Source organism: Pan paniscus, chromosome 7, assembly GCF_029289425.2.
Source record: "Pan paniscus chromosome 7, NHGRI_mPanPan1-v2.0_pri, whole genome shotgun sequence".
NCBI lineage: Eukaryota > Metazoa > Chordata > Mammalia > Primates > Hominidae > Pan > Pan paniscus.
In genome coordinates this window covers 35814897-35830000 of record NC_073256.2, presented here as the reverse complement: position 1 = coordinate 35830000, position 15104 = coordinate 35814897, and the positions used below count along the sequence as shown (strand labels likewise).

At 38.4% G+C, this 15104-nt stretch overlaps 1 protein-coding gene across 2 annotated transcripts in view; it reads left to right on the top strand.

Annotated features, from left to right (window-relative positions):
• Nucleotides 1–15104, top strand: part of MTMR7 (myotubularin related protein 7) — a 116409-nt gene that overhangs the window by 42863 nt on the left and 58442 nt on the right. For both annotated transcript variants that reach the window (XM_003823654.6, XM_008977323.4), the window contains one exon: nucleotides 8844–9001. In XM_003823654.6, the coding sequence (XP_003823702.3) occupies nucleotides 8844–9001 (158 nt within the window). The remainder of the gene's footprint in view (nucleotides 1–8843; nucleotides 9002–15104) is intronic.

Here is a 15104-nt window from a genome sequence, read left to right as displayed (position 1 = left end):
AAAATATGTTCTTGCCATTGCTATCTTGTTCCAGCCGTCATCTTGGGCTCTTCGGATTTATAGCTTACTGTTCGCTTCTACAGAAGTGTTTCTTGCCTCTCTGTGTGGCTTGTGTGAGTTGTGGTGTTGTTTTCCTTAAAAGAAATATACTCGGCCTGACGCGGTGGCTCACATCTGTAATCCCAGCACTTTGGGAGGCTGAGGCAGGCGGATTGCAAAGTCAGGAGATTGAGACCATCCTGGCTAAGACGGTGAAACCCCGTCTCTACTAAAAATACAAAAAATTAGCTGGGCGTGGCAGTGTGCGCCTGTAGTCCCAGCTACTTGGGAGGCTGAGGCAGGAGGATGGCGTGAACCTGGGAGGCGAAGGTTGCAGAGAGCTGAGATGTTGCCACTGCACTCCAGCCTGGGCGACAGAACGAGACTCTGTTTCAAAAAAAAAAAAAAGAAATATACTCTACTATACTCTACGTTTCTTGGAAGAATACAGTGAAAAGAGATCATTTATATAGAAGTTGTGCTACCCAGAAGTAGTTAATAAAGGAGATAAGATGTGTGCTGATAATTACTTTGCCAACTGCTTTTTGATTCAGGACAAGAAGTTCAATTATAAACTTTTCAAGGCATTTGGTTGGATCCTAAGTTTCTTATGATTTGTCCATATTCTTTGTAGGTAGCTAAGAGCTAAAGTTACTAAATGGAAATGATGCCAGGGAGCTGTCAAAATCTGGTAATTTTTACTTTGCACTGTTACCCTTTAAAGGAAGTTGGTTGAGGCTTTTTCATCCAAGTGTGTTAAAAGAAAGGCAGAGTAAGCCAGAAAAGCAGTTGAACTTTTTGGAGGGTGCACTGAAATCGGAACAGAAGTTCTGGGAAGATGCACATTAGGTTGCACGCAGCAGATAATGTGAGGAGAATTCTGTGCTAACAGTTTCTGTGTCACTGATTAATGGAAGTACTAGGCGATAAATGTGCTCTGAGCGGATTAATGGGATTTAGGAATAGTCCGGCGAACTGGGAAAGGGCAGAGCAGCTGGATGAGTGAATCACAGGGACCAGGAGGGTCATGGCCCAGAGATAGCGAGTGCCAGGACTCTCGCCGTGAGGATCGCTGAGGGGGAAATTACTGTGTTCCCTCATTTTCGAAAAGAGATACTTTTTCCTTAAAAGATGAAGTTTTGGGAGTTAGGTATTAGATGTAGACAGAGATCTGACTGGCTACCTTTTCTAAAAGAAATCATAGTCATTCATTGAATCAAAGCCATCACCTAAGAGGAGTTAAAAAGAATCACCAGCATTTTGAAACATGGGCATTAGAAATGCCAGTTTGCCTAAAATGTAGTGCTTTAATAAGTGTGGGAAGGTGAAACAGATCACAAGCAGTTCACAGTGTAATGTTAAAGGCAATGCTAACATTAGGGCATATTATAGGCTGTAACTTTGGAAGCAGGACTTTGACTCTGGAGGGAGATGGGGAAATGTGGAAGGGGTTAGACATGAAACAGTGGCCTTCAACTGGGGGATGGGGTGGTCTTTCAGAACCACCTGAAGATATTTTACAAAAGACACCGTCCACTGCCTTTAAGGGTATGAGAATAAGGGTGTGTGTGTGGTTGGTGAGGGAGGTGTACTTTGAATTCTAGTAGTAAAATATAGCTCTCTTGATATTCTGGTTAGTCACCAACAAAGTTCACATATTTTCAGTTTATTTATGGACACCCAGCTAACTGTAAGGTTCTACAGAGCAGGGGTCCCCAACCCCTGGGCCGCAGACAGGTACCAGTCTATGGCGGGTTAGGAAGCGGGCAGCACAGCACAGCAGGAGGTGAGTGGCGGGCGTGCAAGCGTGAGCTCTACCTCCTGTGAGATCACTGGTGGCATTAATTGTCTTAGGAGACTGAACTCTATTGTGAACCATACATGCGAGGGATCTAGGTTGTGTGCTCCTGATGATCTGAGGTGGAAGAGTTTCATCCTGAAACTATCCCCCAACCACACCCCTATCCACAGAAAAATTGTCTTCCACAAAGCTGGTCCCTGGTACCAAAAAGGTTGTGGACCGCTGCTATGGAGGACAAAACAGTTGTTTTTTACATAAGAAGAAATGTTTGGGAATTCATTTAAGTCAAGGTCTCTGAAGGAGATATTTTCAAAGCTGTCGTAATTTAATATTAAAATCAAAAGTACTTTAAAAATAGAAAAAAAAAAAAACCCCAAACCTTAGCATCAGCAGAATGCGAAGGGTGGGAAGGGAAGAGAAAAGTTTCCAGCTGTTAGCAGAGGGACACAGGGGTGTGAGGTGTTTTAGAACCGGTGTAACTATTGAAAGGGAAATTGCTTCAGACATTCTGCTGAATTCAGGCAACTTAAAATAAATGTCGAGATTATCTCTTTACTGAGTTAGGATTTCTGGTATAAGGTAAATCAAATTATTAAAAAATTAGAGACTTTATTGGTTTGCTTTTTGTGTGAATAAAGATTGATAACAATTTGGTCACAGACTGTAGAAGATCTCAGGCAAAACACAACATGTCCAAATGCAGGAAGCTGTTTCATTCTTGGTAAAGAACTAAGTTAGGTTAAAATAAGGGTTGTGGCTCAAATGAGATCAGTTAACCTTGTAGATCTAATGTATTAATAAGGATTGAACTTTTCTGATGAAAAGACCCGTTTCTCAGAGGCCTTCAGCTTTTCCCATGTCCTCTCTCCTCTCTTCCCTCCAATTTGCCTCCTGCTGTTTATTTTTGTATCAATTATCTTTCCCTCTTTAGTGTTTGTGGGTACTTCAACACTTAAATAATTTCTTTTGTTTATTTTCCCCCTTTTCCTAAACTAGTTTCTTTTCAGTATTTTAGTCCCCAGTTCTTTGGGATATTTTTTTATTTTAGAAAAAATCTCATGATTGAAGTAGTCTCATTTGCTTTATTGGTAACTTTTTATATTCCTTATATAAGTCATTGATGTTTAAGCAATTTTTGCAGTGGTAATTTCTTTTTTATCAGAGCGTAGCAGCCCTTTTCCACTGTGTTAGCTTTAACAGTCCTCATATTTAATTTCAACACTTGTTTGCTTAAAACAAACAGATAAGATGAGGCACCCTTATTTTTATTTTAAATATGCAAAATCCAGTAATAGCTGTATTATCTTCTCACCCCACTCTAAATGGTTTTTCAGCTACAGTTTTTTGTTTGTTTGTTTGTTTGTTTGTTTTGAGATGGAGTCTCGCTCTGTCATCCAGGCTGGAGTGCAGTGGCGCGATCTCGGCTCACTGCAAGCTCCACCTCCCGGGTTCATGCCATTCTTCTGCCTCAACCTCCCGAGTAGCTGGGACTACAGGCACCCGCCACCACGCCCGGTTAATTTTTTGTATTTTTAGTAGAGACAGGGTTTCACCGTGTTCACCAGGATGGTCTCGACCTCCTGACCTCATGATCCACCCGCCTCGGCCTCCCAAAGTGCTGGGATTACAGGCGTGAGCCACCGCGCCCGGCCTCAACTACAGTTATTTTAAGTTGCCTGAATTCAGCATAATGTTTGATGCCATTTAGCTTTCAGTAGTTACTTTGGTTATTAAAAAAAATGCTCACATCTCTGTGTCCTGATGACTGTTGGTAAGTTTTCCCTTCCCTTTCCCACCCTTCACATTCTGCTGATGCTGATTCATGTTTGTTTTTTCTTTTCATTTTTAAAATACTTTTGATTTTAATATTACATTATTTATTGCTTCTCTCAGTTAGTCTGTAATGAGAGGCAATTACTCCTTATATTTATCCTAAATATTCTGTTTTTATAACCTTTAACTTGATACCTAGGGAACAAGCTAGGTTATTTTCTTTCCTTCCCTAATGTTTTGTTGTACCCACATCTCTCCCTTATTTGGCAGAAGGAGCACCCTTTCCTTTATATGGGAGAGAAGGAGCAAAGGTTGTATACGGATGCAGCCCCATTTATTCACCTGGTGGTTCCCAGTTGAGAGTTTGTACCTGATGTCTTGCATTTTCTATGGGAAGTAGGAAGTGGGGTTATCTGAGAGTGAAGGAGCCAAGGAGAGCAATAGAGACTGAGCTTCACTGTAGTGCCATAGGCTTCCCTAGGTTAAGGGGAGCACAGTGAACACCGGTGCTAGAATAAGATCAGCCAAAACATGGATCTCTGTGTTTGTGTTGAGCTCATGCTTTCAACTGAAACACTGATTTGGTCTTCCTAGAAACAGCCAAACTGTTACTCATCCTTCATTTCGTGTAGTATTTTAGAAATTATCATTTTGCTTTCTGGGTAGAAAAACATTAAAGCTGGACTCCTGTTTCATTGGTTATATGATTTAATTAGATAATATATGATACTGTAAATACCAAGATTTCCACATTAACTTTTTCTGAATGTTTTTTAAAAATTAAAGGTGCACATTCAGTTTACTCCCACAGTCCAAAGGCATTTTGAGTATTTGCTTCTTATTGGAGGAGCTCTTGTGTAATGGGGCCCCTTAGGGTGAGGCCTTCGTTGCACTTCCTGCTGAAAGCTGCTGGTCACTAACAGCAAAAGATGTTTTAGTTGGATATGCTGGCTTAGACTGTGATGGGAAAAGCCAGTGGAGCTTTTAACATGCCTGTTTTAAGAGTGGGTAGAAAATCAGGTGAGGGATATGACCTTCCTAGAGTGGGCAAATATTTTCTCTCTGTTCAGATTCTGTAAATATTAAAGATTTGTCTAAAATATAAGAAGCTTCTGCATAACAAAGGAAATGGAAGAAAAGACTTGGAAGCCATATACCTGATAAAGGATTAATACCCAAAATATGTCAGGAACTCAAACAACTCTATAGGAAAAAAAACAAGTACTCTGATTAAGAAAAGGACAAGGGAACTCAAGAGACATTACTCAAAAGAAGACATAGATGGCTAACAGATACATGAACAAACGCTCAACGTCAATAATCATTAGGGAGATGCAAATTAAAACCACAGTGAGGTATCGCCTCACAACTGTTAGAATGACCTTTACCAAAAAGATGGAAGATAACAAAGCTTTGGCAAGGGTGGGGAGGAAAGAGAATGCTTATGCACTGTTGGTGGGAATGTAAATTAGTACAGCCATTATGGAAAACAGATGGAGGTTCCACAACAAACAAAAAATAGAATTATCGTATGATTCCACAATCCCACTTTTGAGTGCTTACTGGAAAGATTGAAATCGGTAAGTTAAAGAAACGTCTGCTCTCACATTTTTGTTGCAGCACTATTCACAGTAGCCAAGTTGTGGAATCAACTTAAGTATCCATCATTGGATGAAGAGATAAAGAAAACATGGTATATACAAATAATGGAATGCTATTCAGCCTTAAAAAGGAAGACATTGTGTTATTTGTAACAACATGGATGGAATTAGAGAGCATTATGCTGAGTGAAAAAAGCCAAACATAACAAATACCATATGTTCTCACTTACATGTGGGATCTATGACAGTTAAACTCATAGAAGCAGAGAGTAGAATGGTGGTTACCAGAGGCTGGGGGTGGGGGACATGGGGAGATGATGGTCAAAGGGTGCAAAGCCTCAGGCAGGAGGAATAAGTCTCATTATTTTGAAATCTATTGCACAGTGTGTTGAGTATAGGTAATAGTTCAGTAGTGCACATTTCGAAACGCTTAAATTTCAGATGTTCTCATTACAAAAAATGTTAAATACTTGAGGCAATGTATATGTTAATTAGCTTGAATTAATGATTCCACATTGTAGTCAAAAATCATAACATCACTTTTTGACCGGGCGCGGTGGCTCACGCCTGTGATCCCAGCACTTTGGGAAGCCGAGGCGGGCAGATCACAAGGTCAGGAGATCGAGACCATCTTGGCTAACACAGTGAAACCCCGTCTCTACTAAAAAAAAATGCAAAAAATTAGCCGGGCGTGGTGGCGGGCGCCTGTAGTCCCAGCTACTCCGGAGGCTGAGGCAGGAGAATGGCGTGAACCCGGGAGGCGGAGCTTGCAGTGAGCCGAGATCGCGCCACTGCACTCCAGCCTGGGCGACAGAGCGAGACTCGGTCTGAAAAAAAAAAAAAAAAAAAAAAAAAAATCATAGCAACACTTTTTACCCCAGAAATATATGAAACTATAATTCATCAATATATTATTAAAAGGTCTGTAAGCAAAAAAAAAAAAAAAAAAAAAAAAAGATTGTCAAGCCCTAGGATTTTTTTTTTTTTAAGCTTGCCTCCCAGCTAGTTGCTAAACATTCTGCTAAATATTTGGTAAAAGTAGAGAACAAAAAGAACAGAAAATTATGACATGGGAACAATTCAGTAAAACTTTCATCTGTGCTAGTGGCGCTTTTCGATTTCTTAGAGTAGGCAGAGTCTGCAGGCTGTATCTGGGCTTGCCTGTGGGTAAGAAGTTTGCCCATATTGACATGACTGTTGGCTGACAAAAATGGGCTTTTCCTGGCCCTCGTGTACAATTTTCCTTAAATTGGGCCTAAGGATTGGTTGATCACCCTTTTCCTTAAAAAAGGGAAAATTTCATAATTTCAGTGTCAACCCATCCTAACGTCTCCTAGTTCAACAGTGATCTGCTTAATGTCTGTTATAAATTATTCTTGCTGTAATTTATGGGTAATTTCATTGCCTCTTCCCAGTGGAAACAGGTATCAGCCCACACACAGAAAACTGTCAGTAGTCATAGGATGTTTTTCTTCTTCTACCTTTAAAGCTATTTGTAAATATTTAACAAAGAGAACTTAACTGCCATTATTACCCCATATTCAGTAGCTCTTCTTTCACTCAGGGAACGGAGGCCTTCTCAAGAGATTCCTTTGGCATCCTAAACAACTTGCATTTGTGGTTAACATTATGGTAGCAGAAGCCTGAGTCATGAAAATGGTACTTAGAGATGGAAAAGATGTGTCAATGTTGAGCCAACTGTTCCCAGAACAGGATCTGAGGTTTCACATGCTGTCTGCAACATTAGCTAAGATGATAAGAAATTGATTTTACGGAAAGCGTCTGCTCTGGTTTGTGTGTGAGCACACCTGGATGTGCGTATTTTGTTATTTTTCCAAATAGTCCGTACTCTAAGTTTTGAAGTCTAGAAACATGACATGGAGAAAGACTGAAATAGAATATAATTTATCTCACTGACATACAGCAGTTGCTTCTTACTCTCAAGAAAAATGAAGAAATCTGGTGCTTAAAATATGACCCTTATCTTTCCTCTTCCATGCAGATGAGTCATCTCAATAGCAATCAAAACAAGTTTGAAACCTGAGTTTTCATGTCAGGCTGCCTGTGTGTTGCTGCAGCCTCTTGCTGGTGGCAAGATTCTATAAAGGGCTACACATACATGTATTTAGGAAACTTAAATTGTTCACACTGAATACTATCACTATGCTAAGGACATAGGAGGACCTAGGAAAGCTATGAGAAAGAAGTATATTGGAGAAAAACAGGAAGATTAGGGCCCTGGAACGAGGAAGGAAGAAGAGAGAAGGATCTGCGTTTGGGGAGGGTGTGTTACAATTAGGAGCAGGCCTTCTGCAGCCAGATGTCTCATTTAAACCTGGACTCTCCGGTAACTGGCTGTGTGACTCTGAGGGAGGGAGTGTGCCTCCCGTTTGCCTCAGATTTCTCGTTGGTAAAATGAGGACCATCAGTGTTGCCTACTAACTGGATTAATGCACTTAATTGCGACAGAATCTGGAACAAAACAAGGTCTGAGCATCAGCTATCCTTTATTATCATCAGAAATTCTTAGATCTGCACTGTCCAAGGTGGTAGCCACTGGCCACAGATAGCTGTTCAGTGCTACTGCAAACTGAGGTATGCGGTTAAGTGCCAAATACATGTGAAATTTCAAAGACAGCACAAAACAAAATGTATCAAATATTAGTAAGTTTTCTGTCATGCACATGTTGAAGGGATAATGATTTTGGATATATTGGGCTAAATAGAATAGATTGTTAAATTAATTTAACTTTTTTTTAATGTGGCTACAAGGACATTTAAAATGACATACATAGCTCACATTATATTTCTGTTGGATAGCGCTGGTCTCTACACTTCCCTTAAATGGCAAGAGCAGAGCAAGAAAATCAAATCCTAGATTTTAGTGGAGAGAGGGAAACAGTGGAGCTATTGGGCTTCACAAGCATCAAAGGCAGTATATAAAGACAGAGATAACACGACAGGATTGAAAGAAGCCACATCATGATGCAGCCTTCAATTCGCATCCCACGAGCACAGCGCTGTGCAGTATGAATTGATTTTTTTATGAATCTTATGCAAATGAGCAGCACAATTACAATATTTATGTAGTTGTTTAAAGTTCAGATGTTTCCAATGCAAACGTTTAATATATTCCAGAGTTTTTTCAACTTTATTATATTTTTCTTTTTTAACCCTGTGAGCATCAAAATGTGCAATTGGCCTGGGCCTTGTGTCTGCCTCTGAGAGGCCATCCCAAATCCAAGCTTGATAGGCATTAAAAAAATGGAATCTTCATGCCTAATGAATGCATGTGTTCTTAATTTTTATGTTCCATATTTGATGTGGTCTGGAAAATATATTTGCTTTTAAAGCAACAACAAAAAAAGCACAAAATGGAGATGTCCATGTGTTCTAAAAGGAAAGAAGGTACTGCCAAGTTGAGTTCAGATACCCCAAGGTCATCTTGTCATTGGTGGGAGGAAGTGGGGGACCCTATCCACTGCACACAGGTTACTCCCAGGAGTGTGCTGGGGGTAGGGGTTGGGATGGCCTCTCAGGGCACTCCAGGTGGGACAGAATGTTTTCGGGGAGATTTGGCTCTGGTTTTGACTAAGCTTGATTTAACTTTATCCTACCTTTTCTTGCAGTGAAATATGAGGAGTTATACTGCTTTTCATTCAACCCCATGCTGGATAAAGAAGAAAGAGAGCAAGGCTGGGTGCTGATCGATCTTAGTGAAGAATACAAGCGGATGGGCCTCCCTAATCATTACTGGCAGCTCAGCGATGTGAATAGAGACTACAGAGTGAGTGCGTGAAACCCAAACACTGAAGCCACATGAAATTAGGATTTCAGCCAGCTTAGCATCCCTTTATTTTTATCTCCTTCAGGTTTTATAGCTCTTTGTAGATATCCATGTGTGGATTTCCAGGTCTCTCTTGGTTAGTGCCAGCTGTATTTCCAACCTGGACCTAGAATCAAAACGTTTGAACCTGCTATAGAGATCACCCCTTCCAGACCCTTCATCTCACGGTTGCAGAACTTGAAACCCAGAGAGGCTGGGTGGCAGGCCTTGTGGACAGGCAGTTGGTGGGAGAGCTGGCCAGGATCTCATTCTCCCATCAGGTCTTTTTATAGTGTAGTGAGTGATTAGTGGGCAAGTCAGGGAGACTCTGAAGGCAGTTTGGCACCGGCTCCTCTATGTACTCACTGAGTCCTTGCTTGGTACACAAGGTCACCAAGAGGCTTCCCTAGAGAAACATGTCTACACTCACAGGAAGGAATATGGAGAGGCAGGGAAGCTAGAGTGGCAGAATTAATCCCATCTTCTCCTTAATGACAGGCTTACAGATCAGGGGTGGTTTCACTATTGATTTTTAAAGTATTTAAGTAACAAACGTAATGTGAGAACATCCTAGAGAGTTTACAAAAGGAAAAAAAAAAAAACCCAAACCCACCATCCCATTTTTAAAACATTCTTCTGTTTTAAAATTTTCCTTCAGTTGTTGTCTCATCTGTATAGTTTGATAACTTTTTTCATATGTAAGTAATGCATATTCATTATTGAAAATTGGAAAACATAGAGCAAAAGGGTATTAAATCACCTAAAACTGCCATCATTCAGAGATAGCCACTGTTATTATATCTGGCCAATAGTCTTCTGGGATTTTAATGTGTATATTAATTTTTTTATGTTTGCACACACAAGCCTATTTAAACATATATAACAAAAATGGAATCATTACATGTGCCTTATATTCTACTTTTCTTCACATACATATTGAGACATTTTTCTGTCAATAATTATATTTTATATTTTTAAAACACTGCATAGTATTACCTAAGTATGGCTGTATCAAATAATATCTACCTGCTCTTTAATTTTTAGACATTTAGATCGTCATTACTCATCACTATTTTAAATAATGGAGAACATCCTGGTAACTATACCTTTGCCCATATTTTAATTTTTTTAAAAGATAGCATTTTAATATAATTTTTATGTCAAAACACCTACACAAAGTTTTGTACATGTTGTCAAAAATAATTGTGGAAAGGTTGTACCAATGTCTATAAATTCTCATTTGTGAATGCTTGATTCCTTATACCCTCACCAGTAAAGAGTTAGTTTTTAAAAATCTTTTGGTACCTTGATGGTATAATGAGTGATTTCTTATTTTAATTTAATTTTCATATCTTGATTTCTTGAGTTGTAGCTTTTTATATATTGATTGACCATTTGTATTTTATCTCCTGATAAGTGACCATTTCCAGTTGCATATTTTGAATTCTGGTTATTTTCTTGACCTTGTCACAGGGATTTTCTTTCAGGTTTTTTTTTTTTTTTTTAAGGAAACAGGGTTTCACTCTGTTACCCAGGCTAGAGTACAGTGCAGTATAGCTCACTGCAGTCTCCAACTCCGGATGCAAAGCAATCCTCCTGAGTAGCTAAGATTACAGGCACATGCTACCATAATTGCTTAATTTTTCAAAGTTTTTGTAGGAATAAGTTCTCCCTATGTTGCTCAGGCTGGTCTCGAATTCCTGGGCTCAAGCAGTCCTCCTCCCTTGGCCTCCCAAATTGCTATAATTATGTGTGAGTCATCTCGCCCAGTCTCACGAGGATTTGCTACATTGCTATATGGTACTTAAACAATCAATGAAATGATTGTACAGTAGTCCGTCAAATGAATGTACTGTAAAGTACTAAAATATTTCTTTATTAATACGCATTTAAGCCAGGCATGGTGGCTCATGCCTGTAATCCCAACAGTTCGTGAAGCCATGGCAAGAGGACTGCTTGAGCCCTGGAGTTTGAGACCAGCCTGGGCAACATAGGGAGAACCCCATTCCCACAAAAGCAATTTAAAAAATTAGCTGGACATGGAGGTGTGCACCTGTAGTCCCAGCTACTTGGGAGGCCGAGGCTGGAGGATTGCTTGAGCCTGCGAGGTTGAGGCAGCAGTGAGCCATGATCGCGCCATGCACTCTAGCTTGGGCAACAAAATGAAACCTTGTCTCAAATTTTTTAAAAAGGGCTTTTAGATTATTTAGACTTTTTTTGCCATATGAATAATTCTTGATGTAGTATCTTTATGTGTATAATTTCCCCCAACTTTAAATTATTTTATAAGAAAAATCTTTCCAGAATCTACCAAAAGGCCTAAAGGGCCTAATTGTTTTAAAAATTTCAGACAGGTAGGACACTGATGTTTTTGTTTTTGATCAGTATTTGTTGGTTTCTAGTCCCTTATATTGCATTCAGTGCACATGGCCTATAGAATTCATATTTGGGGAATGTTTTGAAGATGTATGTCATCATAAAACACAGTATTCTATTTTTAATAAATATTTTGAGTCTGGAAAAATGTGTATTCTCTATTATTTAGGTGTGAAATTTCGCATTTATCTAAATTGAATTTCTTATTATTTTGGTCTCTTTGCTCAATTGATTCTGACAGAGGTATGTGAAAATATTCTTGTTATGATTGTGATTGGACATTTTCTCCTTAAGTCCTAACATGTTTGCGTTATATATTTTAAAGTTACTCTGCTTAACACGTAATGATTAAGGACATCTGCTTGGTGTATTCTTTTTGTCAATTTCACATATCCCTTTTCCTGTGAATTATTTAAACTTTGAATTCTATTTTATATGATTATATTTCCACTGTTTCTGTCTCTTTGTCAGAATTTGCTTGGTGGAGCTCTGTTTAACCCCTTCTTTTTAACCTTCTTATGTAAATGTTTTGTCTTTTTAAGCTGAGTTTGCTTAGATTTTTTTACTCAATCTGAAAATCTTTTTTGCGGTAAAATACTATCTGTGATATTGTTCTAGATATCTTGTATTGTATGTTTTGTCAATTATGCTTTTTCCTTTTTCATGTCTATGACTGGATGGTTTTTCCCTGTATTTGCTTGTAATTATTTCAGAAGTATATACCCTATTGCTTTTCCTCCACTGAGTATCTTTCATTTAGAATAAAAGTTACTTAAATCATCCTACAAAGTAGAGAAGGAAAAAAAGAAAAAAAGTTATTTATTTCTTATGGGACACTTATGGCATACACAGGACTTTGAAGAATAAAGGAATGAACACCAGGGATCCATGTGCTGTGTAAGAATGAACATCGCCAGTGCTAGTTAATTTCCCAGATGTTCCTTCCAAATTGTCTCTTGCTCCAGCATCAGTGTCTGCAGTTTGGCATTGCCATTCCTTTGCCTTTATTATAGCATGTCTACATTTCTAAATATAGGAAGACCTCACTTAATGTCAGTAGGTTCTTGGAAACTGCGACTTTGAGTGAAACGATGTACAGGAGATTCTCAAATAACATCATTTTGCTCGACATCATTTTGTGATAGCTATGAGGAAAAAAAGGTGTTGTTTTATGTTCTTTTGCTTAAAGTTGCAATTGCCTACAACCTAAGGGCATTGTTGAGCAAGGACTTACTGTAGTAGTATGTGGTATTGTTTTGCATGTTTTTATACTCTCTGTACTTGGTCTGCATATGCTGTATATAGTTTTCTGAAGTTTGACTTTTCACTCAACATGGTAACATTTGTATTTGTGATCCATTTCATTTAAGAAACATGTATATAGTTACTACATGCCAGGTACTGTTCTAAAAACTTGATAAATATTAGCAAATATTAGTTCTATGTATAGTAGTATTATTTCTACTTTACAAATGGAGAAAGTATGACAGAGAGATTAAGTAATTGTCTAAGGCATAGAGAGATTAGTAACTGTTGATACTGATAGCTCTGATTCCTTCATTTTTCACTACTGTGTTGTATTCCATTTCACAAATATACCATAGTTTTAAAAATTACTCATCCTTCCCTCTTTCTTTCTTTTTTTCTTTTGTTTGTTGTGTTTTGTTGTCATGAATAAAGCTGTTAAGTGGGCTGTATATGTCTTGTAGTATATTGTGTTTCTACTTAGGAGTAGAGTTTATGAGCTAGAGAGTATATAGATTTGAGCTTTACTAAATTCTGGAAAATTCTTTTCTAAAGTGTTTGCATGGACATATTGGCCTGCTTGCAAGATATGAGTTCTCATTACGGCACAGACTCCCCGACAGTTGGTATTGATGTGATATTCGCTGGTATTCTTCTTTGTTGATCCCACAGTGCCACTTCTGAGAATTTATTCTGTGGATTTAATAGCATACACACACACTGATACCCAAGGTTATTATTTTATTTTATTTTATTGAGACAGGGCCTCACTCTGTTGCCCAAGCTAGAGTACAGTGGGGCGATCTCAGCTCACTGTAACCTCTGCCTCCTGGGTTCAAGCAATTTTCCTGCCTCAGCCTCCCAAGTAGCTGGGGTTACAGACACCCACCACCACAACCGGATAATGTTTGTATTATTAGTAGTAGTAGTAGTAGTAGGAGAGATGGTATTTCACCATGTTGGCCAGGCTGGTCTTGAACTCCTGACCTCAAGTGATCTGCCCGCCTCTGCCTCCCAAAATGTTGGGATTACAGGCAAGCCACCATGCCTGGACCCCAAGGTTATTTTTTTGAAGCATTGTTCATAATAGTAAATATTAGAAGAAACCCAAATATCTTTAATTAGTTTCTTGGAAACTGTGACTTTCCAAGAACCTAATTCTTGGAATGGGGGCCAGCTAAATAATTTTTGCTCTAGCCGTATGATTAAATTAGTTTATAACCATTAAAGGAAATGTGGAAGGTTCCTATGTACTGATAAAGATTGCTAAAATATATTGTTAGGTTAGAAAAAGCAAGACACAATATGGTGAATATAGTATAATACCTTTTGGCTTAACAAAGGAGGGAGAATAATAACACGTTTGCCCAAAAGTGATAACCTAGAGTGGTGTTGGTAATGGGGTGGATAGGACACAAGGATGAAAGTGGGATTTCTTCTGCTCCAGCACCACTGGATGCAGTTTAGCATTGTTGTTCCTTTGCTTTTATTTGTAGCATTTTATGCACCTTTTGGTATTGTTTCATTTATATAACCATGTGGATTTATTAACTGGTCTTAACTTTGAGCCAAACTGATTGGTATGAATTGGATCTCGATGTGGTTTTTACATTGACCTGATCGACTAGTGAGGTTAAGCTTGTGTTTCTTGGCCGTTCATGTTGACTCTTCTGTGAATTATCTGCTCACATTTTTGCTCTTTTTTCTATAAGATTATTTGTTGTTTTCTTGTTGATTTGTAGTTCTTTATATAATGTAGCCAATAATTTGTTATAATTTATAGCTCTTGCAGATATCTTGTCTCAGGAGATTCTGATACACTGTTCCAAGTTTCTTCAGAAGTTTTGAGTTGTCAATCTTTCTTACCATGTTTTGTCTTTTAGCGTACTGTTTTTTTTTTAATTTTTTAATCCTGGTCTGTTTGCTAAACTTTGTCCTAATTTGACGCTGTATAAATCCCACAATTACATTTTTACCAGTTATGATTATTATGGCTTTATAATCTTGATATCTTAAAAGTCAGTTCTTTGACATAATTCATCAGGATATCTTGAATTTATGGATTATTTGGGCTGGAATGGACACTTCCATGACACTGAATCTTCTTCTTAATTACACTTAAATTTAACAACCATAGAGTTAATTATTATAAAGTGTCTGACTCATGTAATCAGACTAATTTGTTCTCATACTAAAGCTAACTTTTGCAGTGAATTTTTAGCCTTGAAATGAAAGAAAGGAAAATCCAAGTTTAGTAAAGAAAATTGGATACTCTTTTTGTGAATATGACACATCCTTGGGCAAGGAAGAAAATGAGACTGAACCACATCTTGTGGAATAACGTCTCCTTGGAAATACAGGTTCTTCTATTTTTGATGAGATTTCCTTCTAGAATTAGCGCATAAACATGACTCATATATAGTCACTTAAGTCCTACATTGCA